General features: G+C 41.2%; 1 protein-coding gene across 1 annotated transcript in view; it reads left to right on the top strand.

Moving 5' to 3' along the window:
• Positions 1–3272: 3272 nt before the first annotated feature.
• LOC311233451 (uncharacterized protein) overlaps positions 3273–25968 on the top strand; it is a gene marked incomplete at its 3' end in the record, with an annotated part of 84491 nt that continues 61795 nt past the window's right edge. Inside the window, exons 1-4 of the mRNA XM_084320418.1 lie at positions 3273–3501; positions 3585–3660; positions 4949–5197; positions 6783–8764. Of these exons, the coding sequence (XP_084176544.1) occupies positions 3639–3660; positions 4949–5197; positions 6783–8764 (2253 nt within the window). The 5' untranslated portion in view covers positions 3273–3501; positions 3585–3638. The remainder of the gene's footprint in view (positions 3502–3584; positions 3661–4948; positions 5198–6782; positions 8765–25968) is intronic.

The following is a 25968-nucleotide window of genomic DNA, read 5'->3' as shown; positions in this document are numbered from 1 at the left end:
AATCTCCCCAGCCTGTGCGAGGCAGTGGAGGTGTGAAATCTAGCCCGGTTCAGAACAATAGGGGTCACAAAATCAGTTTGGAGTGGAGTGGTGGAATAGTGGTAGAGGAGCAGTAGATGCTTGACTATTCATGGCTTCATCTTGTACAGTCGATTTCATTCTCTGTTCCTTATGCACGCCTGGTGTAGGAGCTATTTGATTGTTTTTGTGTTAAGTTTGTAGTTTGTTAAGTTCATCACTGGGTGGCAGCGCGGAGCGCATGGGTTTTGAATAAAGGCACAGGTGTAGGCTAACTATGGCAATCAAGGTATCAAGGTATGGGTGATGGAGAGGTCTCATGGTTTTTAACGCACGAACACACGCACGTACCCTCGCTAGTTTTCACTATTATTATTATACAGCATTATGCAGAAATTATTGTTTGGCTCATCAACCATGTATTATTTTAAATACTTCAATTAAATGGGAACTTCACCCAACGGCAGGTGAAACTGACTCAACATTATGTTTTTTCTAATTGTGCGTCAAAGACGAGGATTCCCTGCACCCAACCGATCGTCTACCAGGACATCAGGATAGTCGCTACACCTGCGATACAAAATCCAAATTGAACTTGGACATTTGAAAGATAAGATTTGGCACAATCCATAAATGTGCGAATTGGCTATAATACGGTCATTTATAAGCCTGCTATTCTATAATAATATTTCAAATTGCATTGGTCCGGATGGGAGAATTCAGTACTGTATCTACACAACCTTCTGTTTAATCATCTTCCCTTTATTCATTTCCTTAGAATTTTTGTACACGTGATCTCAAGAAGGTACTGAACGAGCTCAGTGGCAGTTTTCATGTCTGGTCATTTTTAGCATGGTGTTATTCACTGTCAAAGATGCAATGAAAAATCATAATTAATATTCTCCTTTGTTTCATCACAATTTAAGCAAGCCTAGTAATAGACACAATATTTCTGACACTGGGAATACATTCACAGAGGTCCATAGATGTCCCTAGATACCAAGAACATGCAAATGGCCTTGTAGAAGTGGAGCAATATTCGATTTACTTAGGTATACATGTATTTTAGGCGGATTTTCAGAAAATAGGGCTCCAGGCTTAAGAGGTTAAATTCTGCAATAGAGGAGAGAATCAAAATGTTTAGGGATTATTGGAGTTAATTCCAGGAGCTAGTGGCATCATAATAAAATGCAGATTTACCCTTTTCTGAGCAAACTCTGGGAACCTCATGGATCAGCCAATTACTAGAACGGGTTCCATAGGTTATAATATTCCTTTCCAAAAATGATGTGATATGAGGAGTTAGCTTACCAGTAAGGGCCTTAAAAAATGAACAATGTTGCGCCTCTCCGTCAGAGATAAAGGACCTCATGAAGGTCACAGTACTATCGCCAGTAATGAATGTGAGGGTAGAATGATAGACAGAGTCCAAGGATTTAAGAGTTGAGGCCGCAGCATATCTATAGATTACATCACCATAGACAACTCTCCTACTAATCAAAGGAAAGCTGGTTCTGTTTCTGTACAGGAAGCACATTTTCTATCACAACTTGGAGGCAAGGTTGTCCACATGGAATTTAAATGTACATTTCTCATTGAGCCACACACCATGTTATTTATATTCAGTGACTCTCTCAATGATATAATCACTTGTAGTATGTGTACACCATCATAATGAATACAAAATTCAAAACTTAAATAAATTAAATTTGACTAGCAATTTAAGTTTAAGAGCTTCCTGTAGGGCAATAAACAAGTTAACTTCCTTCCAAAACTGAGCCGGGTTTGTGTAGGAACTTGGAATTAGATCTAAATAGTAATCAGATTTTGCCTAGCTTCTCATAGCTGTGGTACATCTCTGAGTTGTTTGAAGGCAAACCAATGCTGGGGATCACCTGAGCGTCTAGCATGCGACCAGGCCTTATTCCTGTCATTAAGCAGAGTTGTCAACTCATGTGAGAACCAGGGTGCTATTCTATCTTTCATTTTCAGTCTCAAAGAGGAGCATGTTTATCGACCTACGAAATAAAAGTATTTGTGAAGAGGTCAAGGGTCACTTGAACATCAGCGGACTAGACGCTCAGGTGATCCCCAGCATTGGTTTGCCTTCAAACAACTCAGAGATGTACCACAGTGGATATATCATTCATGAAAGCTTGTTCATTTAAACATTTTCAATTCCTCTTCATGACCGCATGTGACCTTGTTTTCAAAATGTTCACACTCCTCACACATGCTGTAGGACAATGATCACTATTACCTAGATCAAAAACACCAGTGGCCACAATTTTGTAAATTTGGTTGGAAAATACAAGATAAAGATTTTTAGCAGTCTTTCAAGTTGGGTCTAGTCAGTTCTGTTATCATCTGGGTTAGGTTTAGGTTATCACTGACTTCCTTTAGGTGATCCAAGTTACTATTTAGCCAGTTCAAGTTCAAATCTCCCACCACCAATAGTTCACAATCGGAAAACCAAGTGTCTACAGACTCTGTGCCAGTAGCTGGGGGTCTATACACATCTATTACAACCATTGAGGAAGGCCCCAACTGGATCTTTAAAGCAATAAATTCTAACGTTTGGCATGGAGACAGAATCTAAAATGGATACCGATAAACCCGCTTTGACATATACGACCACTCCTCCTCCCCTCACAACTCGATCCAGCCTGTACAGATTGTAGCCCAATAGAAAGTGGGATTCTCAATGAGGTACTTCAACAAGAGTCTATTTTTATGAGGGCATTAGTAACTCTTAATTCACAAGTGCAACTGTGTGTGTGTGTGTGTGTGTGTGTGTGTGTGTGTGTGTGTGTGTGTGTGTGTGTGTGTGTGTGTGTGTGTGTGCGTCTAAACATGCAAATAAGTGCTCTGTCATGCTTGTGTATATACCTCAGTGTGCCACATGCACATTTGTGTGTGTGTGTGTGTGTGGGGGGGGGGGGGGGGGGGGGGGGTAAATACTGTATGTCACTGCCTACTACCATGTGATTATTCTAGGTGTATGTCTGTAGTGCCATGGGAGTCGGGGCCACATGACAAGCGCAGATCCTCCTCCCTTATCAGAGAGGGCCAGGCTCACAGCACGACAAGTGATAGGATATTTTGCCACCCATATGTAACTACCATCCAATCATAATGATGCTCACTTGTGCTGTCGCACCCAAATAAGGTGGGCACCAATAGTGTGGAAAGATAAGACATTACATATCTCTGGGGTGTGTTTACCAACTTGGCCCATCTCAGCTGATCTGAACGTTACCTCTAAACGGAGCTGCAATTTAAAGAGACTCTGACATTGATTAAGTTTCCTCTCAATATTGACTTTCCATCAGGAGTGTATCCTATTTTAGGCTCAAATGCTGTAACTTAAACCTAAATACCCAAATATGGACAAAAAGAAAGAATTGATTTGGCATTTTTAAAAAGGTTTAGCATTTTGTCACTTCCACCTACAGCATTGTGAGGGGATAACAATGACAACTGGTGAGTACAAAGATTTGCAGTATGTATATGTATGTAGTATGTATATATTGTTGCATCATTTTATATTGTCAGTAATTCTTAAGTTTTACATTATTCCTACTCAGGTCTATGATCATATGGGAAAGACCAGTTGAAACATGGCCGAATCAAGAGATGACGGTAAATACTTTTGATCACAACATTGTGTTTTGGTCAAAAGGATGAAGATATTACCAACATGTTACTAAATCCTGTTAATTGTTATATAACAATTCCACCCCGGTCTGTGAATGATAACTTTGTGGCATATTCGTAATATAATATATTTGTTACGAATTGTTTTTCCAGTAGCAGCAAATCTATAACAAATTTCAGCCAATGTTAACATAATGTTTTGTTTTTTTCAAATGGGAACTGCCCAATTTCAGAATTCATACATGCTATTCCTCTGGTCTAAGACAGCACACAAATATACAAATATTAATGAAAATTACCCCCCATATCCTAAAACTAGAGTGCTAAAACTCTCTATGGAGCAGCTCCAGACTTTATACTTGATGACACAATCTTCACAACATTTGATTCTTACTTATCTGGTTTCTGGTTTTAGAGAGTAGCTCATGTTCACAAACAGTGATTATGCCATGCAAATAACATAATTATTTTATTATTTGAGTGGTGTTCCCCTTTAATTCTTTAATATTTCATGATGAAATAAACTTTGAAGTGGACATATTACAGTATGTATCTTTTCAACAATTTACATCTTTTTATAAAGATACTAGTCTAAATCTAATTGTAATTATTTATTTTCTTTCTTTGACTACATTTACTTTATTCCCTTGTACTGAATCTTTGGTGGGTGTAGCATACACAAAACCTTAAATTCATTATTTTCTTCCCTGCCTGGCTACCTCATACCCAAGAGTACATTAGGTATTAGCCAGTGTTCCTGGATCCAAAACACACAGCTAATTGATTAATCAAAGCTAATCCATTGCGTGTTGTGTTCCCAGTGTCAAGGTAAAGCAATTCCAAAACAGCTTGTTTAGGCTTGTTGATCTGAAGACTTCAAACTCTGGCCAAATTTATTTTCTTTTTCTCACAGCACATAAATAACATTTCAGATTGCCATACTATGTCCCCCTTTAATGTTTACTATCAACACAGCCATTACGGTTTATTGTTGTCTGATATAATTTTGTTTAAAGCTAGCTGTATCTATTTTGCAGTAAAGGATATTTGGCCATCATACCCACATTTGACTCTCTTTTGCATAAGTAGGTCAATTACTTGTGACTTGATTTGTGTTACTAAAAGTTACTACAATTGGCCAAAATATACTTAATCTTAAAGCAACTGTGCTAATGTAAAGAATATTGCACCCCCCCCTCTTGTATTGCCTATATAGAGTAGGTCAAATGTTATCAAATCAATTCATACAAAATAATGTACATTTCATTTCTAGTGGGCACCTTCTTGGAAGAGTTCAAGGAGGAGATCATTGCCCGGGTCAGATCAACTGGAGCCATCGTAGAGGCTTGGAATTCACAACAGCTGGCCTCCCAACATGAAATGGCCATTATCACTGAAGCTCAGACCCCACAAGATGAAATGAGGGCTCTGTTTCAAGCTGTGATGGAAGAGGAGACACCAACCAAAGCTGCCTTCTATGTGATGCTGACAGAGAAAGACCCTGAGCTTATAGCTGATTTAGGTAAGAAAAGAAAGGTGTTGTCAGTAGAACGCAAATTTCCACCAGTCGGCAGCCACCCATTTATTTTTTAGTAGCCTACACATTAAGTGTAGGGGGCGGGGGAAAGATAGACCAATGAAAGCAGATCTCTCCACATTATGCCTAGTACACTATTACACATTATTACACTACTGCACCATTACACTGGCACACTAATACACTATGACATTATTACATGATTACACTATTACACAATTACACTACTGCACTTTTACACTAGCACACAAGTACAGTATTACACACCATTACACAATTACACTACTGCACTATTACACTAGCACACAAGTACATTATTACTAGGGCTGTCAAAATTTATGCTTTAACTCTGGAGATAAACTTTAATCTAGATTAATCTATGGAGTGAAACATTTTCAACATTCTGAACTTTCAGCAGTATATTTGCTTGTTCTTTTTTTGCATTGACTCATGCATCTTTTTGAAAATCATCTGACATGAAAATGGAACACATTTTTGTTGTTAATATGATTTATATTACTGGTAGTTCATACAAGACATTATCCTCCTCTAAGCCAATCTGCACTTTAACATAGGCCTGGGTTGTTTTTATTTCTGTTAGCGCCGCGGATATAAGAGAGTGGTCTAGCTGAGTCAATGTTGATGGTTTTGTTGAACATTTGTATTTCACAGGAGAGAAACTGTATTCAAAGAAAGCTATTAAAATAGTCTTTGAATCTAAATATACTTTCTTTGTGTTGATTTTACATTAATTCCATGATTTTACTCAAGTAAATATCTGTTCCAAGCTTCGGTCTTAAATAGAAAAATGTGATTTTTAATCTAGATTAATCTAGATTAATTACAGAAAATTGTGAGATTAATTAGTAAAAAAAATTAATCTATTGACAGCACTAATTATTACACACCATTACACTATTACACTATGACACTATTACACACTATGACACGATTACGCTATTAAAAACAATGGTTCATGAACTATGGGGCTTATTTCAATTGAAAATTGAATGAATAAATAAATGCATAGGTATATCAACGACAATAGGTTAATTATGTCATGTTGTAACTGGTGCCAGCAAACCTGTGTAGTATCGCCATCTAGTGTTCAAAAGGTGTAACATTTTCCTGAATATGTAATTTCACTGGACAATGATGGAAATGTATTCAAATAAAACACTTGTCGTTGACTGATTTGAAAAATATTCCAGAATTCATGTCCCTGGCCAGCTGTCATCCACTGTGGCCTTGTTTCTGGCAAGATTAGCTCCAGATAGACACACAGCCAGACACACACACACAGACATACAGACACACACAACCGATTACATGATCTCCTGCCAGGCGGTCGACCTATTGGAGATTGAAAAGAGATTGAATATTCATTCTAGGAATCGTAGCCTGTATTAATAAGATGTCAGCATTACCTAAATACATGAACAAATACATAAAGGAATGAATGAATGAATAAATAATACATAAAATGTCAGATAGAAACTTAAATTGATTAGAACAAATATCTTGAATGATAATCTTGATCAAATATTTTGTTCTGTTTTTCTTTCAAAAGAGCAAAGACAACAAAAGAGCAAGATGACACAAACAAAGTCGGATCAAATATTAGGAGATACCCAGCAATTAGAAGATAAAAGACCAAAGGGTAACGTACAAGGAAAGAGAGAAAGTCTTAAAAGACGAAGACAAGAAGCTATGCAAGCAATAGAGGCGATTGAAAGACTTTGGGAGGGGACATCAAGAGAGGGAACGGAAATTGAATTCATGAAGGCAAAGATAGATCAACAACAGGAAGAAATTAAGATGCTGACAGCTGAAAAACACAAGCAGACCTTGTTGATAGAAGGAATGAGATTTAAGATAGAGAAGGTTAATAAGAAACTTGAAAAAAGTAAAAAGGAAACCAATCAAGAAAAATACCAAATTCAACAAATGTGGGCTAATATAAAAACTGAAAAAGACATTCTGGACAGAAGACGTGATGAGATCATCAATGAAAGACATGATTTGGAACTGATCAAGTATCAAATTAACATAACCATTGAAAAAGCGAAGCAATCAAGAGATTTGATGGAACAAATGAAAGCAGAGATGGAAAGAGAGAAAGTACCATTGGGGAAAACCAGGGAGCAGGAAATAGAAAAAAGGGAAAAAGACCTAATTGAAAAGGTGAAAAATGAACTGAAGAATGAACTGAAGAATGAACTGAAGAGAGTGAAGGAAGAGATGGAAAGTCTTTGGGATGAGGTGGGGATTGGTGAACAGGACGAGAGAATGAGGAGAGAGAAGGAAGAATTAAATAACAACATGGCAGAAGTCAAGACAGAGCTGGGCCACATGGAAAATACAAAACATGAACTCCAAAGTCAGAGAGAGGAGCTCGATGCAAACATGGCAGAAGTCAAGACGAAGCTGGGCCACATGGAAAATACAAAACATGAACTCCAAAGACAGAGAGAGGAGCTCGACACAAACATGGAAATAACGAAGAGAGAAATGGACAAGTTGGAACAGATGAAGGTTGATATACAGACACAAAAAGAAGACCTTGAGAACAAGATAGCAGAGGCAAGGTTGGAGAAGGATGAAATAGAAAGAATGAAATCTGAAATTCAGACGCAGAAGGAGGAAATGGAAAGAAAACAACAACTAGTGAAAGCAGAGATGGATGAAATGAATAATACAAGGGAGATTATTGAGAGACAGCATTTGGAGCTTGAAGACAAGTTGCAGAAGACAAATAGAGAGATGAGAGAAATGGAGGTGTTGAAGTCTGAGATTGAAGCGAAGAAAAAAGACCTTGAACACAGAATGAAAATGACCATGAGAAAAAAGCAGGAGGTCCAAATGATCAAGGCGGAGATAGAGCAGACTCAACAAATGATGAAACTAAGAGAAGACGCACAACAATGCAAAACCGAGACGGAAAAGGCCACTGCTGAAACACAGTCATCAGAAGGGTCGGAGGTCGGAACGGGGGAGAGCACTGGAGACTCCGACGAGAGAGAACATATCACCTCCGAGATTCTAAGACTTATCCAAGAAGTTGACAGAATTGGAGAAATCGTGCAAAGAACCCAAGCAGATATGGAAAATCAAATGGAAGAAAGCAACATGGAGATAAATGACGGAGTGTGTGCTGAAATTCAGAGATTGGTTCTGGAGGTGGGAGATATAAGGAAAGTGTTGAAGACAGTGAAAGACCACACAGAGCAAAGCAGAAGGGACCTCAAAGAGGAACGGACCAACATCAAATGGATGAAGTATGACGCGCAGAAAAAGATAAGGGAGCTGGATCGAAAGAGGGAGAAAGCCACGTTGGAGAGGGACGAGCTGGAAGTCATGACGATAAAGATGCGACGACAAAAGCAAGAGCTGGAACAGAAGATGGAAGACACGTGGAGCAGGGTTCACAGTATGGATGTGATGAAGAACCAGACGCAGAAAGCGGTCACAGAGGTTGAGGAGACCAGGGAGGAGATGCAGAGGTTCCAGAGGAAGATGGAGGAAAACCAGGAGGATGTAAAAAGAGACATGGTGAGTTAAATATCAATTGTTTATTGAATTTCAAAAGTTGGCAGTCATTTCTAGTTTGAGTCAGCAATTCCAGGATTTACACAATTGGAACAATTATAAGATGTAGTGAGATGGTAGTAGCCTAGTAGTAGTAGTAGTTGTAAGATAAAACTCGTCTTTAGAGTTTTAATCAATTACAAACTAAACCTCCTACAGTAATCCTCTATATAACAATACCTACTTAACATCTTTAATTTTAAATTCATGAGTAATTAGTAATTGCTGCTGCTGTGTGATAAAAATAGAACTCAAGTATTGGTGTTTCAGAAATTGACATTAGCACAGGCCCTAAAATTAGTCCTGCTGTGGCACCTCTTCTGTAATACTGAGACCTCTGAAATGAACCCCTTCCATATACATTGTGTCCTGTTCCTGTCTTGAAGAAATGTTTAAACCAATTACAGACCGACAAAATCGAACCAATATCAGGTAACAAAATGGCATAGCTAGTAAATGAGGCAGCATAATGCTACTTCTTACGAAGTGGATTTACAATATCCTTTATCACTAATCATACACCTGGAATGGGGCTTGATGAAGCATGACTAATGCATACATATAATGGAATTATTAGTTAAAGGGGCAGTTCACCCAAAATAAAAATAAATAAATAAATAAAGAATGTCCCCTTACCTGGAGTGTTATCTATTCATCCAGATTGTTTTTGATGTGATTTGCTTAGTTTTGGAGATACGTTTCTGCTGTCACTCCAGTACAATGGAGCTGAATGGCACTCAAAGCACCAAATATACTCTTGTCTCTACAATGTCTCTTTCTAGAAATCATGACCCGGTTACTCAGGATAATGCATAGATCTTGTTGTGAGCAGTTTCATGTAGGAAGAACTATTTTCTACTGAACTACACATTTGCATTATTATGGGGGTGTAGTTCAAGTCTGGATTATCTTGATTGATTGATTGAAAACTTTATTAACAGATTGCAGAATGGGTACAATACAGTACAGCTCAATACACACAATTGAAGGGGACATGTACTGCTATTCCTAGCACTATTTGGGCAACTTTACACAATTCCTGTTAGTCTATTGAAGACATCTGTAAGTTTTTTTTTCAAAAAAAATGCATTGTTTTATATTTCCCCCATTTTCAATTCATCAGGACATATATGACATACATGACATACAGATAGACAGTACTGCTACATCTATAACAACAACAATAATAATAATAATAATAATAATAATAATAATAATAATAATAATAATAATAATAATAATAATAATAATAATAATAATAATAATAATAATAATAATAATAATAATAATAATTAATAATTAATAATAATAATAATAATAATAATAATAATAATAATAATAATAATAATAATAATAATAATAATAATAATAATAATAATAATAATAATAATAGATTGGATTTTAAGAGAGAAGCGCCTTTCTCAGACTCAAGGACACTGTACAAGGAAAGGATGGAAAAATAAAAATGTTGAAAGAAAAAAAAAAGATATAAAAAAAAAAGTATGAATATTTGTGTATAGTAACAACAGGAAAAAACAAGTAAGATAAAATAGATTAAAAAAAGGAAGCAAGGTGCTGTCCAATTGGATGAAGTGGTTGAAATTAACAAACAAAACAAACAAACAACAAAACAAAACAACGGAATCTGTGGCTTAACACATTGACGACCACGGCTTGCAGTGTAATATGTGGCTGGAGGACAACGATGTACTTTCCGATGTACTTTCTAACAGCTATATATATATTTTAGTATTGCTATCTGTCCATTCTCATTGTCACTTGAGTGCATAAACCGTGCCTTCATAATGGCTTAAAGAAAATAAAAATCCATCGGTTGGTTGTCATTTTATAGCGTCGTGAATATAAGCTTTATCGCAGTTTTCATCTCGTCTTTTTTCTGGGAAGCTAGATATGAGGCTAAAGGCTAGTCACGTTATATCAAACGCCATTTCTGTTGTATATATACGAATGAAATAAAACAAACTGCTTAGCATCCGGACTATTACAGAGCATCTATGGATGAAATGGGGGCGGCGGGGGACGCCAATCAGTATTATTGATTAGCAATACAGTGTGCGTTCAAGTAGCCACATTCACTGATCGATCGCTTGCGTGTTACAACAATGTCCAATCCGGCTGTAATTTGGGTGAATAATATCCTACCTTCAGCCCATGTGATCGCCGGCAGCATTTCCCCATTATTCATCGGCATCTGGTAGATCGATATGTCCATTGGCTGATCATAAATCCCATTATTCCAGGCTGAAATCTGCGTTCCGTAACGTGATCAAAGATGGAGGATGTTCGGCTGGGATCCAGGCTCATATGAAACGCCCTAGACAGTAAAAAAAATAATTTTCCCATTCGGCCTCAATGATACTGCAGTGGAGCGATGGCGCCCCTAAGAGGATCTGGCCGGTATTGCATGTCGCCGATAAAAATCTGGCGGGTAAATCTGCAGAGCCGATCGGGGATCTTGATCCGTTTATTAATATGGAATAAAACAATAACAACTTGCCACGAGTTAACTCGTGGCTCTGGTCCACAACGGGTGGAATCGAAACACGAGTTAACTCGTGGCTGGTCCTTAAAGTGTTAAAAGAGTCAGGGGTGGGCTACTTGGGAGCAGGGCCGTGTTGCGTGAAGGCAAGTGAGAACAGGTGGGTTTTTAGCTTGGTTTTGAAGAGGTTGATGGTGTCAGAGCCTCGGATGAGGGGGGAGAGGGAGTTCCACAGTCTGGGGGCAGCTACAGCGAAAGATCGGTCTCCCAGTGTGGAACGCCTGGTGCGGGGGATGGTGAGGAGGTCAGAGTTGGAGGAGCGGAGGCCTCGTGCTGGAGTGTAGGGGTGGAGTAGGTTGGTCAGGTAGGAAGGGGCCAACCCGTGCAGGGAATTGTAGGTGAGGAGGAGGATCTTGTAGGGGATTCGGTAGTTGATGGGGAGCCAGTGGAGTTTTTGCAGGGTGGGGGTGATGTGCTGCCAGGGTTTGGTGCGCGTGAGGACCCTCGCAGCAGAGTTTTGGACGTACTGTAAGCGATCCAGAACCTTCTTGGAAGCACCAAGAAGGATTCCGTTACAGTAGTCAAGGCGGGAAGTGATGAAGGCGTGAATGAGTGTTTCCGCTGAGGTGTAGGAGAGTGAGGGGCGGAGGCGGGAGTTGGTTCTGAGGTGGAAGAAGGCGGATCTGGTGACACTTGACGTGAGGGTGAAATGAGAGGGTTGAGTCCAGTATTACGCCCAGGTTCCTTACCTCCGTGGAGGGGCAGATGGAGTAGCCATCCACGGAGAGAACAAGGTGGTCGATCTTTTGGAGCAGGGCTGGGGAGGCTACAACTATTAATTCGGTCTTCTTGCTGTTGAGTTGAAGGAAGTTGGTGGTCATCCATGTTTTTATGTCCTGGAGGCAGGCTGTGAGGGAGGGGGGAGGAAGGGGAGCCGAGGGTTTGGTGTGGAGGTAAAGCTGCGTGTCGTCTGCGTAAGAGTGGAAGTGGAGGCCGTGTTTCCTTATGATATTACCGAGTGGGAGGAGGTAAATCATAAAAAGGAGCAGACCTAGCACCGAACCCTGGGGAACACCCTGTTTAACAAGTGCTGGAGCTGACCTGGACCCCCCGAGGGAAACATAATGCCACCTGTTGGTAAGGTAGGATGTGAACCAGGACAAGGGGGTACCAGTGATGCCAAGGACACTTTCCAGGCGGTCTAGGAGGATTGAGTGTGAGATTGTGTCGAAAGCAGCTGAGAGGTCCAGGAGGATGAGGATGTTGATGTTGCCAGCATCAGCAGCCATGAGGAGGTAATTTGTTACCTTGATCAGGGCGGTCTCGGTGCTGTGTTTAGCCCTGAACCCTGAACCTATACATTTATGACATACCAGATTTGAAAATACAGTACTGTTTGTGATACAAAAAGAGTCCAGAAAAGGGAGTATATATACATTTACGTAAAAACTGTACATTGGAGGAGGTTGGGTGGGGTTGGGTGGGTAGGAGGGGTTGGGGGGGGAAACACTGTACAACTGTACAAGCAAAACTGTACATTGGAATATTGACAACCATACTAGGTAATTTACTGTACATTGGAGGGGGTTGGGGGGGGGGGAAACACTGTACAAACAAGCAAAACTGTATATTGGAATATTGACAAAACCATACTAGGTAAATTGCTGTACATTGGAGGGGGTTGGTTTAGGACATTTACAGGGGCCAGTTTCAAATTGCAGTCTCCCGTAGGTGTTCTTTGAGAGTGGTTTTGAAAGTGGGTAGTGATTCACATTCCTTTACAGCTTTAGGTAGGGCGTTCCACATTGATGTTGCATAATTGCGAAACGTGTTTAGTCCCTTGTTTGAGCCGAATCTGGGTTTAACATGATTTGTGGAGCTCCCTCTGGTGTTGTGATTGTGGTATTCACTGACCTTTGGCTTTGGGAAGTATTTTGACATGTACATGGGTACCTTGGTCGTGTAGTGTATCTTGTAGACCAGGCCCATTGCAAGTTGCTGTACTCTGTCGTCTACTCTAAGCCATCCTAGGTTGTCAAAGTGGGCAGGGGTGAGGTGGGTTCTAGGAGTAAGGTCAAGCAGTAGTCTGGCCAGTTTGTTTTGAGATGTTTGTAATTTCGTTTTTAGCGCCTTTGAGGTGCTTTGGTACCATGAGGTGCAAGCATAGTCGTAGTACCCTTGAATGAGTGCTCCTGCCAGAGTCTTCAGGGTATTCTTGTTTACCAGAGAGGAGATCCGGTACAAGAATCGAGTTCGTTGGTTGACTTGAGTAACTGGGTATTCCTTTTGAGTTTTTCTAATGTATTTCTTTGCCGCATTGAGCAACACAAATCGAGTGTCATTCAGCTCCATTGTATTGGAGTGACGGCAGACATCTCTACGACATTCGTTTTTGTTTTTTATTTTGGGTGAACTGCCCCTTTACAGTGTGTGTGAGTGTGCGTGTGCGTGCGTGTGTGTGTGTGTGCGTGCGCGAGTGTATATGACTGAGTCACTTTTGTCACTTTGCTGTGCTCCTCTCTAGGAGTGTGCTTCAAGTCACATACAAAGTAAAGTCTGCCCTCTGGTGGACGACACTGTATGTGTCATATTTGGAGCTTTGACGCGCAGGCCGTGTATCACTTCCGCAACGGAATTCGGTTTCCGGGTTCCCCTGATTGGCCGCGACCCCCACGTGACGCGCCCCCCTATGCCCCTATCCACCGCTCTGCCGCTGCCCGCTGCCAATCGGCAGAGCGAGCGGCCGCGGACGCGCTCGCTCGCTTCCTCAATTTATACGCATGGAAGTATTGACTGAATGAATGAATGAATGAATGAAAACTTTATTTAACAGATTGCAGAATGGGTACAATACAGTACGGCTCAATACACACAATTGTTAAGGGGATGCAGACCTGAGAAAGACGTTTGTCTTGTTTACATCAGGGTCCGCCATTTTCAATTCATATAGAACGACTACGCCGTAACAAATCATTAAAAAAATATACCGTTAACTGGAATATGTTGTGCCTTTACACATATGTTGGATTATGTAATTGGTTTGTCATGACAAACAAATAAAAAATCGCGATTTACCCGCTGGCTACAGAAACACAACACTCAGTGACTGCATGTAGTCAGAGCAGTGGCGTAACTCTAGGCTTGTTTGAGATGGGATAGGCGGACGCAGATCTGCGCAGGTTTTACTACGGCCTCGCCAAGCGCGTTGCATGGCGGTTAGAATGTTGTCCGATTTGCTCTGAAAATCTGACGAGGCGAGGCGCGGAACTCCCGCGGGAGCGAGCCGCGCGCAGCATTGAGAGCGAGGCTCCACAGTACCTCTCAGCCGGCTGCTCCCGGCTGGGAAGCGACTTGCTAGGTCGCGCAAAGCGCCTATTGGCTCAGAAAAGTTGTCAGTCACCAGCCATGTGACAGCCAGGGAGTTATGAGACGTTTGATTGATTGAAAACTTTATTATGTTATGCGTTATCAACTTATCATCATATCATCATGATAAACTTCAAGCTGTCAGACACACACACACACACATACAGCAGTGTGTTGTGTGTGCGTGCGGCCAGGAGCGTGCAACAAGATGGTATACATTATGGTATATGAATAGTATATTCCACTGTAGCAGTATATGGTGTGCTGTACATTTGAATCTGATCTAATTTTGCACACGGCCATCGCATTATAATGAGCTGGACAGGTGTGTAATGTGTGTGTGGTGACGTGAAAGCGTATCTGCCGCGCGAGACTAGGCGAGAGGCTCTTGTGAAATCGGCAGTGTCCGCCCTCTTAACTCCTCCCCCGGCTTCACTCGGCTACTCTCGTCTACTAGTCGAGGCAAACCGAAATCCATCTTGAACAAGCCTTCCAGGGGAGGAAACTAACTTTTTGGCTTACCAGCCAACTGGCGAGTATCAGATTTTTTTTACCAGCCAAACAGATTTTTTACCAGACAAAAAAAATCGCTAATTGTGATAATTACTTCTTTGTATGTCAAGCCGCGTCAATGTTGTGTATGCATCTGGGTAGGCACACTGTGCCTTTAAGACAGCACGGTGGTCTTACGACAGTGCTGTGAAGTACCGTCAAGTGTTGTGGTAACGTCAGTTGGGTTGGTGTGCTGTTGTGCACAGTGCACTGGTTGAGCTAGCCCCTTTCGTGACTGCGATGTGCAAGCCAGGGGCTTTTGAGCATGAAATAAAATGTCTAACCTTACGTCGTAGTCCGGTGCTTTTTTGGAAACATTATAGTCATAACAGATACAGGGGGGTCCGGAAGGGGGGGGTACGAGCTGGAGCATATGTGTGTAGGTTTTTAGATAACAGGTATTAAGGGTATATCCTATATAAGACAATTAACTAAAATGTGATTTCATTGGATGTGCACTGACAAATAATGCTTGTATATCTTATCGTGTGTTGTCATGTTTGTTTATGTGTTTGTTTAAAAAATAATAAAAAAATTAAATACAAAAAAAAACAGATACACCTAGCTGGCTGCTTTGAGCACACGGGGCTAACGTTAGCTAGCAAGCAGCTATAGCTAAAACGCTAACTAGAAGCTAACCACTGTATACAGTTCCAGTAGACTAACATTACACCTCTGTGATTTAAATGTGTCCTTAGTAACTTATACTCGAGGGTTGTACTAGGGTTGGATGCAGTTCCCCGTTGGTCAGTCTGTCTGTTTTCCATCTTCTGCTGTGTTTAACGTTATCTGTTTGCGAGTGCTCCTGATGGCTAGCCTAGTACCGCGGGACTTTTATTATTATATGTCCGCGGGTTGGCCAGTACTGCGCAAACGTTTATTAAACATTATATGTCCGCGGGTGGTCTTGTGCAGTGCTCTCGTGGCACTGTCAACTAAAGCGAACACTCAGAAGACGCGCACCGTTTGCCAGTGCAGTGATTGCAGAATGTTTTATTTTTTTGTATACTCGCCAGCAGGGGAGGAAACTAACTTTTTGGCTTACCAGCCAACTGGCGGGTATCTGATTTTTTTTACCAGCCAAACGTAAAAAATACTAGCATTTGGCCAGTAAAGTGGCCTAATTTCCTCCCCTGAAGCCTTCTCTCTCCAGGTGTGCCGGGGACAGATTTGTGGGCGTGGCGAGTGACGTCGCTGGGGGGGGTTAGGGGGCCCCCCCCCCCCCTCTCTACCTCGATTTTTTTTTTAATACCAGGGGTGCAATACCACATTTTCCCAGGCGGTGGCGCCATTTCTCCATGTAAACGACACACTGAGCTCATACATACAGAATTTCCATTGCATTCAGAGATCTCCAGGTAATGGTCTTTGCTATGGCAAATTGCTCTTAGAAATGGGAGTCAAGCAAACTTGTTAAAGTGTACAGCATGTGAATCAAATGTGGGATTGTTGTGACAAAGCTACAGCATAGAATTCTAAAGAAGCAAATCAAAATCCTTACTCCTGATTCCCCCAAAACACAACACTGCAGTAAATGAACTCATGCTGAAATTCTTCTTTCAACATGAGATCACTGCAATAACCAGAGGAACGTGCCAAAAAAACAGGGTCCAACTCATCTGTGAACTAAAGAGCACTTTCAAGCATTTCTAATTGCCACTTCATCTGCAGAAAATGAAATGTCATGTTTATCTCCAATCCAGTTAAAAGAGTTTCTCACACCAAGAAACCCTATTTTATCTTTTAGTGGAATGAACATTGCCGGCATCAGAATACATTTGACTTCTGGTCTTCATATAATCTATCAACAAAACGGGGGGAACAGAATGAAGAACAATTAAAACAATTTGCGATCATGAAACGTTTGGAGTCTAGAATATCTGATGAGTAATCGGTAAACATTATTCTTTTAAGTATAATTTTCTTCTTCTATGTCACACACACACTGTAGGCATGCGTTCTTCATGGGACGGGGGTGCACTAAGTGCAAGCCCAGATAAGTACTCGCTATTTGCATATCAATAGCGCCGGTCGTATTTAACACACCTGACGACCGGCGCTATTGATATGCAAATAGCGAGTGCAATCCCAGTTGATTTCAGGAACGCACCACTCACTGCACACACACACACACACACACTGCTGGTGTCGTCACTGCTGCTGGTTTAGCTCTAGATAAGGGCAAGAATGCGACCCCCATCTACTCCTCTTTGCATAATAATAGGACAGGTAGTCAGAAGGGGGGGGGACATAACTGCATTCTGAAAAAATGCGGGGGACACATTCCAAAGACCCCCGTGGGAGTTACGCCCCTGAGTCAGAGCCAGAGCTCAGCGATGCCGCTCGTGGCAGCACATTCTCGCCGCGGGCTGAGCTCTGGTGTCCGCTGGAGCAAGCCAGAGACAGCCGGCGGATGCAATATTTTATTTGTTTGTCATGACAAACCAATTACATAATCCAACATATGTGTAAAGGCACAACATATTCCAGTTAACGGTATATATTTTTAATGATTTGTTACGGCGTAGTCGTTCTATATGAATTGAAAATGGGGGACCCTGATGTAAACAATCGCGCTGCCGCGATTGTTCGATGCAGAATAGACGTAACTGAGTTACCATATACATACAATATACTATGCAGTGTACTAATATACAATACTATATAGTGCAAAGCAGAAATGGGATGAGGTACAATTTAGGTACAATTTACAGTAGGTGTGCGAGTTGTAGTGCAAATCCTTTATCAATAAATATAAAGTGTGTTAGTGTGATCTAAAGTGTGGAGAGTGGGTGCTGCAGTGTGTTGTTTGTTTAAGTGAGTGTGTGTGTGTGGGTGTGTGTGCTGTGTGCATTTGATGGTTGTTGCATAGTGTTTATTGTTCGTTGAGCAGCCTGATGGCCTGGGGATAGAAGCTTCTTCTGAGTCTTTCTGTGCTCGCCTTAAGACTCCGGTATCGCTTGCCTGACCGCAGCAGTTCAAAGAGGTAGTTGTTCGGGTGGCTGGAGTCCTTGATGATTCTCTTAGCCTTCCCCCTGCACCGCTTGTTGTAAATGTTCTGGAGGGTGGGAAGCCCCCCTCCAATTGTGCGTTCGGCTGAACGTGTCACTCTTTGTAGTCTGCTACGGTCTTGTGCAGTGCTGTTCCCAAACCAGGAGGTGATGTTGCCAGTCAGGATGCTCTCTATTGTACATGAGTAGAAGTTCCTAAGGATCTTCTGACTGACTTGGAACTTCCTTAGGCGCCTGAGGAAGTAGAGGCGTTGTCGTGCCTTCTTCACAACACTGTCAATGTGTGTGGTCCATGTCAAGTCCTCGGATATGTGGGCTCTGAGGTACTTGAAACTGTTCACTCTCTCAACCGGTGCCCCGTCGATGCTGAGGGGGCTGTAGTCCTTGACCCCCGACCTCCTGAAGTCCACAATCATCTCTTTTGTTTTGCTGACGTTCAGGTTAGAGTTTGTCTTAGACTCGAGCATGGCGATACTATGGATAGAACGCCAGGTAGTTTGCAGGCTGTTCGACGCGGAAATGAGCAAACACGCTATTGGGCGCACATGTCATATGACCTGGCCAATCAGCGCGCCAAACGGGAACGCGGAAGGACAAGCCAGTTGCCTAAAGGATACACGCGTCCAGGCATTGAAAGTCAAGCTTGATCTCGTTTTAATAATCAGCTTGACTTAACACCAGGAGTAGAGCAGAGGGACTCACTTGCACCTTTTACACATGGAAAACTGTATTTACTTTTACGTCATCTTAATACACCTTAAGCCAGGAAAAGAGATTAACCTTTTTGGTTTTAATAATAATTATTATCCTTCTTTTGCTATATTGTTTTATTGTCTTTTATCGTTTGAGTTCTGCTAGTTATGTTGTGTTAGCACAAGACAGACTTAATTGACTACTAGAGGGATTGAAAATGTGGAGCAAGCTTTATTGGAATCTTATTATGTTATAACTGGATGAAGATAATGAAGGTGTCTTCTGAAGGGGATGGATGTGGAGATGGGTTTAAAATTAAATAGAAACATATTACTGTTGTCTAATGAGGTTTATATACGGTTATTAGACCTTATATAAGAAACAAATAGACTAGGGTATTTGTAATGTTGATGGAATCCTTGAGACAAAGAAAAATATAAGTACATTTGAAGTATTCAGATGAGCAATGTTTTCAAACGTTCAATTAAGATGGTAAGTGTATGTTCATTGTTAAGGCTGCAGTAGGCAACTTCTGAGAGTTAGTTTACCTGCCTCAACAGAAGAAGAGCACACTCTGCATAACTTTTCCAGCCCATGCAGACAGAATAATGGTTTTCCACAGACTCCCAGAAGTGGTCTTAGTTTTCCAATATGACCTCGGGAATACCACCTGTATACCACCAATATTTTGTATTGTTTATTTTTGAGAAATTCAACATAAAGCAGCTCTGTGCCTCTGGGATTCTGTGGGAAACCTTTGTTGCACATGCATGGACTCTATTTCTGCTGGGCAGGTGAGGTTTCAAACAATAGATCATGCTACCACCCAAAAACTGTAGGTTTTGTAGAGAAAAGGAGGAGATCGGATCTGTTACTCAATTCAGTCAATTTATTACAAGATCTTCTCAGTTCAGTCAAGTTCTCCAACTTACACACACTCTAAGGGCTAGATCCACAAAGAATGGATTGCACGGTGCTAATTGCACCCTTACTTACAATTGCACCCCTTACCAATTGTGTGTATTGAGCCGTACTGTATTGTACCCATTCTGCAATCTGTTAATAAAATGTTCAGTTGGTGCCTGGTGATTGATTGAATGAACATTTTATTAACAGATTGCAGAATGGGTACAATACAGTACAGCTCAATCAATACACACAATTGTTAAGGGGATGCAGACCAGAGAAAGACTTTCGTCTTGTTTACATCAGGGTCCCCCATTTTCAATTCATAATGAATTGTAAGTAAGGGTGCAATTAGCACCATGCAATCCATTCTTTGTAGATCTAGCCTGTGTTCCAGAATTTAAACCATTACATGCCACTCCCGTCCTTTCTCGCGGGTGTGCCTTCTCACACTTGTTATTAGCCAATGGGAGTCAAAGTCCCTCCTCTAAGGAATATTACTCTCTGTCTCCCTCTTCTGGTACTAATAATCTTCCATGTGTTCAATGCCAGATCTTCTAATCTAATAGATCAAACACATTATTTTAGTTCGTAAACCTTACTTCAGAGTTCAGAAGTACCAACTGGTCTTGAAGATCAAAGGATTTGACCTCAGGCCTGTTTATAACTGACCTGAGAAAACAACTGTCCTTGTGTGAAGATAGTAAAACAGATGTGTTATCTGTAACCTAAGTTAGTTCCTGTTCTCAGTGTCTTTCACATTCCAACAAATGCTGTGGCCTTTTATGACAGGCACTGAGAACTCCTGTAATCTATAACAAACAAATGAAATGATACTACACAGGTAAATTCACTGCTAATTTATCCGAAGTTTCCTACTGTTTTAAAGGCAGTAGAGGTTGAGTACTTCCAGGTGATGTATCACATTCACGGTCAAAATGATTTGGATTAACTTTACAGCTGTACATAAGCTGTTCAAATACAATTTCAAGATGGACGTATGGTATACGGTTCTTCGTATGAAAGGTTAAATTATTTGAAACAGGCCACCATCATCAGTAAATTAGCTAAATGCATCCCATCATATTATTAAATAATAATAATAATAATAGTAAAAATAAAGAAAGAAAAAAATGAAAATAAATGTTTTAGTGAAATTCTCATCTAGCAGCAGCAATACAATTCCATTCATAATATTAAAGGGGCACTTCACAGAAAAACAACACCGATTTCATCATCATCATCTTCGTTTTACGTCCTTTTTTCCCACTACAGTGAGGTTGGATGGGGCGATGACTCCACGCCACTGGGCACGGTTTTGTGTCATGTCTCCATGTATCTCCAGATCCCTCATATCATTTTCCACACATCCCCTCCACGTCTGCTTCGGTCTCCCTCTCGGCCTCCGCCCATCAACAATCATCTCCTCCACCGCTCTCAACATCCCCCCCTCCTCCGATCTTCTCACATGGCCAAAACCACCTGAGACGTCCATATCTCACCTTGAAATCAATTTCCCTGACACCACAGATCTCCTCCACTTCGGCACTGGTCCTCCCATCCTGCCATCTGACTCCCGCCACATACCTCAACATCTTCCGATCGCAGCTCCCACCACCATCACCCCTTTTGTCATTGCCCACGTTTCTGAACCATACAGGAGAACTGATCTCACACATGCTTCATATATCCGTCCTCTGATCTTTACCTCTGTTTCAATTCACCAGTAGCCTACTAATTTCGCGCCACTTCCTCCACACCGCCGCCACTCTCGCCCTCACCGTCCTTTTCACCTCCGTCTCACAGTCCATCACATCTCCCAGATAGCGAAACTGCTTCACCTCCTCCAGCACCTCCCCTCCCACCACTAGACCACCATCTCCAACCACCTCCTCCTCTTCCCTCTCACACGTGGGGCATCTAAAATCCCTCACTCCCCTCAGATTTTCCAAACATCTTTTGTGACACCTTGTCACATTCTCTACACCGCACAGTTTACTCCCACTCTTCTTCCACAGACTCCACATGGGTATCTTCCTGACTGAATTCTCTCTCCTTCACTCCCTGTTATCATTACCTTCGTCTTGTCGATATTTATCTTCATTCCCCTCTTCTTCATTCCATCCCTCCACTCAACAAACATTCTCCTCACTTCCTCCTCCGAATCTGCCGTCAGCACTAGATCATCAGCATAAAGCAGCTCCCACGGTCCTTCTCCTCGGGAATCCCTTGTTGCTTCCTCCATTATAGTAATGAAGAGCAGTGGGCTAAGAGCCGAACCCTGGTGCACACCTACTCCAATGCCAAAGTCCTCCGATGTTCCAGCTACTGTCTTGACTCTCGAAGTGGCTCCCACATACAGGGACATTACAGCTCTCACAAGTCTCTCTAGTATCTTCCTAAGCACCCATTCTATAGCACAAATGCCTTTTCCAGGTCTATAAAAATGTGATATTATTTATTTTTCTTCTCCTGTCTCCTGTCCACACTTATCAATCTCCTCAGCCTTTCCTCCAACACCCTCTCAAAAACCGTCATTCCATGTTCCAGTAGTCTAACTCCTCTGTACTCTCCGCACTCAAGTGCATTTCCCTTTATAAATTGTTGTGACCTAAATAACTATCAACCAATCTCAAAGTTATCTTGCCTAGCAAAAATCCTGAAATCATTGGTTAACATCAACTTAAAGCATTTCTCTCAATGTATTCTATATTAAGTCCACACCAATCAGGTTTTAGAGAAAAGCATAGCATGGTTTCAACTACTTCTTTAGTTATAAATGACATAGTATGAATGAATGAATGAATGAAAACTTTATTAACAGATTGCAGAATGGGTACAGTACAGTACAGCTCAATACATACAATTGTTAAGGGGATGCAGACCAGAGAAAGACTTTCGTCTTGTTTACATCAGGGTCCCCCATTTTCAATTCATCGTAACATATATGACATACATGACATACAGATAGAAACTGTACATTGGATTGGGTAGGTGGGGGTGGGGGGGGACTGTACATTGGCGGTGGTTGGGGGGGGGGGGGGGTTGGGTAGGAGTGGGGGGGGGGGGGGGTTGGGTAGGAGTGGGGGGGGGGGGTTGGGTAGGAGGGGTGGGTGGGGACTGTACATTGGAGGTGGTTGGGTGGGGGGGGGTGGGGGGGGGGGGGGGTTGGGTAGGAGTGGGGGGGGGGGGGGTTGGGTAGGAGGGGTGGGTGGGGGACACTGTACAACTGTACAAACAACACTGTACATTGGATTATTGACAAGACCATACTTGGTAATTTACTGTACATTGGAGGGGGTTGTGTTCGGACATTTACAGGGGCCAGTTTCGAGTTGCAGTCTCCCTTAGGTGTTTTTTGAGAGTGTTTTTGAAAGTGGGTAGTGATTCACATTCCTTTACAGCTTTGGGTAGGGCGTTCCACATTGATGTGGCATAATTGCGAAACGTGTTTAGTCCCTTGTTTGAGCCGAATCTGGGTTTAACATGATTTGTGGAGCTCCCTCTGGTGTTGTGATCGTGGTATTCACTGACCTTTGGGAAGTATTTAGTCATGTACATGGGTACCTTGGTCGTGTAGTGTATCTTGTAGACCAGGCCCATTGCAAGTTGCTGTACTCTGTCGTCTACTCTAAGCCATCCTAGGTTGTCAAAGTGGGCAGGGGTGAGGTGGGTTCTAGGAGTAAGGTCAAGCAGTAGTCTGACCAGTTTCTGCCCTTGATAAAAGAAAACACTGCACTGCCCTGTTTATTATCTGTCGAAGGCATTCGACACAGTTGACCCTTTTCTTATATTGCAAAGAGTAGAGTAGTATAGGCTTTGATACAAATGCTTGCAATTGTTTCAAAAGCTACTTGTCTGAGAGACTTCAATGTGTGAAACCAGGAATTGCCCAATCAGTGTTTCTACCTATTATAAAAGGTGTCCTGCAAGGATACATTCTTTACCATCTATATTAATAATATTGTCTCTGAACATCTTTATGCGGATGACACTATTGTCTATTGTATTGCTGATTTTGTGAAATCTGCAACTCTCTTTTAATGCTTTGCAAGATGTACTTATTAGTCTCAAACTGGTGCTCATTTCTAGTAAGACAACATGTATGTTGTTTTCTGAAGCCAAATATGTTGTTCACAAGGACCTGCATAAAGTATATCTACTATGAGTGGGTCTGACATTGAGAGTCTCAGAATATAAATACCATGGTATCTGGCTTGATGAAAAATCTACAGCACGTGGGCGTTCTTGCCTGAACTGTGGCAAGTTATTGGCTTCTTGTATAGGAATAGAGCCAGCTTCCCTATGAGAGTCGTTGAAGCAGTTTATTTATAGACATGCAGCGGCTTCCACTCTTAAGCCCTTAGACTCTGTATATCATTCACCCATTAAATTAATCACTGGTGATAGTTATGGTACTCACCATTGTGTTCTGTATAGTATGGTTGGATTGTCCCCCCTAGCAGAGAGGTGAGAGCTGCATTGGCATCTGTTTCTATATACTGTAAAGCCATAATTGGAGTGTACATCAGGACCCTATAGTACACGTTCCAATGATTGGCTTACACTTAAAGCACCTAGTTTTTACTGAATTTGGGAAATGAGTTTTTAAGCCTCTGTGCTCCTGACACATGGAACATCATACAACAAACTCTAAAACTCAATACTTTAGTATAATTTGGTCAGTTTAAATTGATTATGATTGCACTTATTGTATTGTTTAAACTGTATTGTATATATTTTTAAACGGTTAGCTCAAATCAAGCAATCTACTTGGTTCATAGCCGTGGTGTATTGAGCATAATCCACAGCTATGATTGGTCTATGGAGGAGACTGGGGCTGTAGCATACAGATTGGGGAATCCCTCACATCATGGCACACACATAATTATGTCCATATGGACCAAGAGAGGTTCAAAATGTCTGTTAGCGGCATCTGAATCAGACAGATAAAGCTATGATTTTATCCAGATTCTTTGATTATTGACACTTCCACTAAATGTATTAATCTAGCTACTAACTGGGGAGCCTAATAAATTACAGATAAAGGAATATAGCAAGACGATCGGTTACAATAGTTAACCTCACATTGAATGGGGATTCCCAGTCCTGTCGCAGCCGCACAATCTCCAAAAACGTTGGACCAAATTTCAGAATATTTGGATGAACTGACTGTTCTTTGGAAACATTCTCGCCTGCATTTTTTTTTAATATAAAACGGTATAATAATTGTCCTAGGTCGTACGTTAAAACAGCATTCGGCCTTGGTAAGCAGTCAGCATATCTGCACGACTATGAAAAAAAGAATGCCAGCTAGTTGTTGTGTGTATGTTGCATAGCAGCCGCCTTGCAGTGCAGACAGCCAGGAGGGTCTATTTTATTTTGAACATTATTATTTACTAATAATATCATAAACATTTAAATTGAAGTGTGTCATACTTTCATATTGCCATAGCCTACTTGGTAACCGTTTTATGAAAGCAATAGCTCACTTCAGGCCATGGCATATGGTTATTATATCATAGCTAAGGGGCTGTCAGCCAAACTACGCCCCTTAGCTGTGATATAATAACCATATACTATGACCTGTCGTGAGCCATTGCTTAATTATTGTGTTTATTATTGTCTGTATGCTCGACATCATTGGAAATAAATGTTCGAGTTGAAATATAGATTGAATGAATGAATTAATTAATTGAGCTGTAATTAACACAACAGAAGGATTCCGTGTCCCCTGATGACAGGAGGAGATATTCAAACTCATTAACTCTCAATAACTGTCAAACTATATTAATGTGTGCAAAACAGTTCAGAGCCTTGGGATGTGTGAGATTATGTGCAAAAGAAAATCAGCATTGTTTTTCAGAGAAGTGCCCCTTTAATAATAATAATAACAATGACAATGATGATGGTGATGATGATTTATTTGTATAATTCCTTAAAAATTAATAGTAAGCACCTTCTGTTATTCCCTTCACAACCAGCTACTGTAGGTTATATAATATATTTTAATTTCAATTAGGGATGCACCGATACAGATACCGACAGTCCAAGTCTATACTGTTCATTAAAAGTAATGGATCCGATCGATACTCTGTATCAGCCGATACTTAAAGCCCAGGTATCAGTATCGGTATCGG

The sequence above is a fragment of the Notolepis coatsorum genome, assembly GCF_963971535.1.
Source record: "Notolepis coatsorum genome assembly, chromosome: 8".
Classification (NCBI taxonomy): domain Eukaryota; kingdom Metazoa; phylum Chordata; class Actinopteri; order Aulopiformes; family Paralepididae; genus Notolepis; species Notolepis coatsorum.
This window is presented reverse-complemented; position numbering and strand designations above follow the sequence as displayed.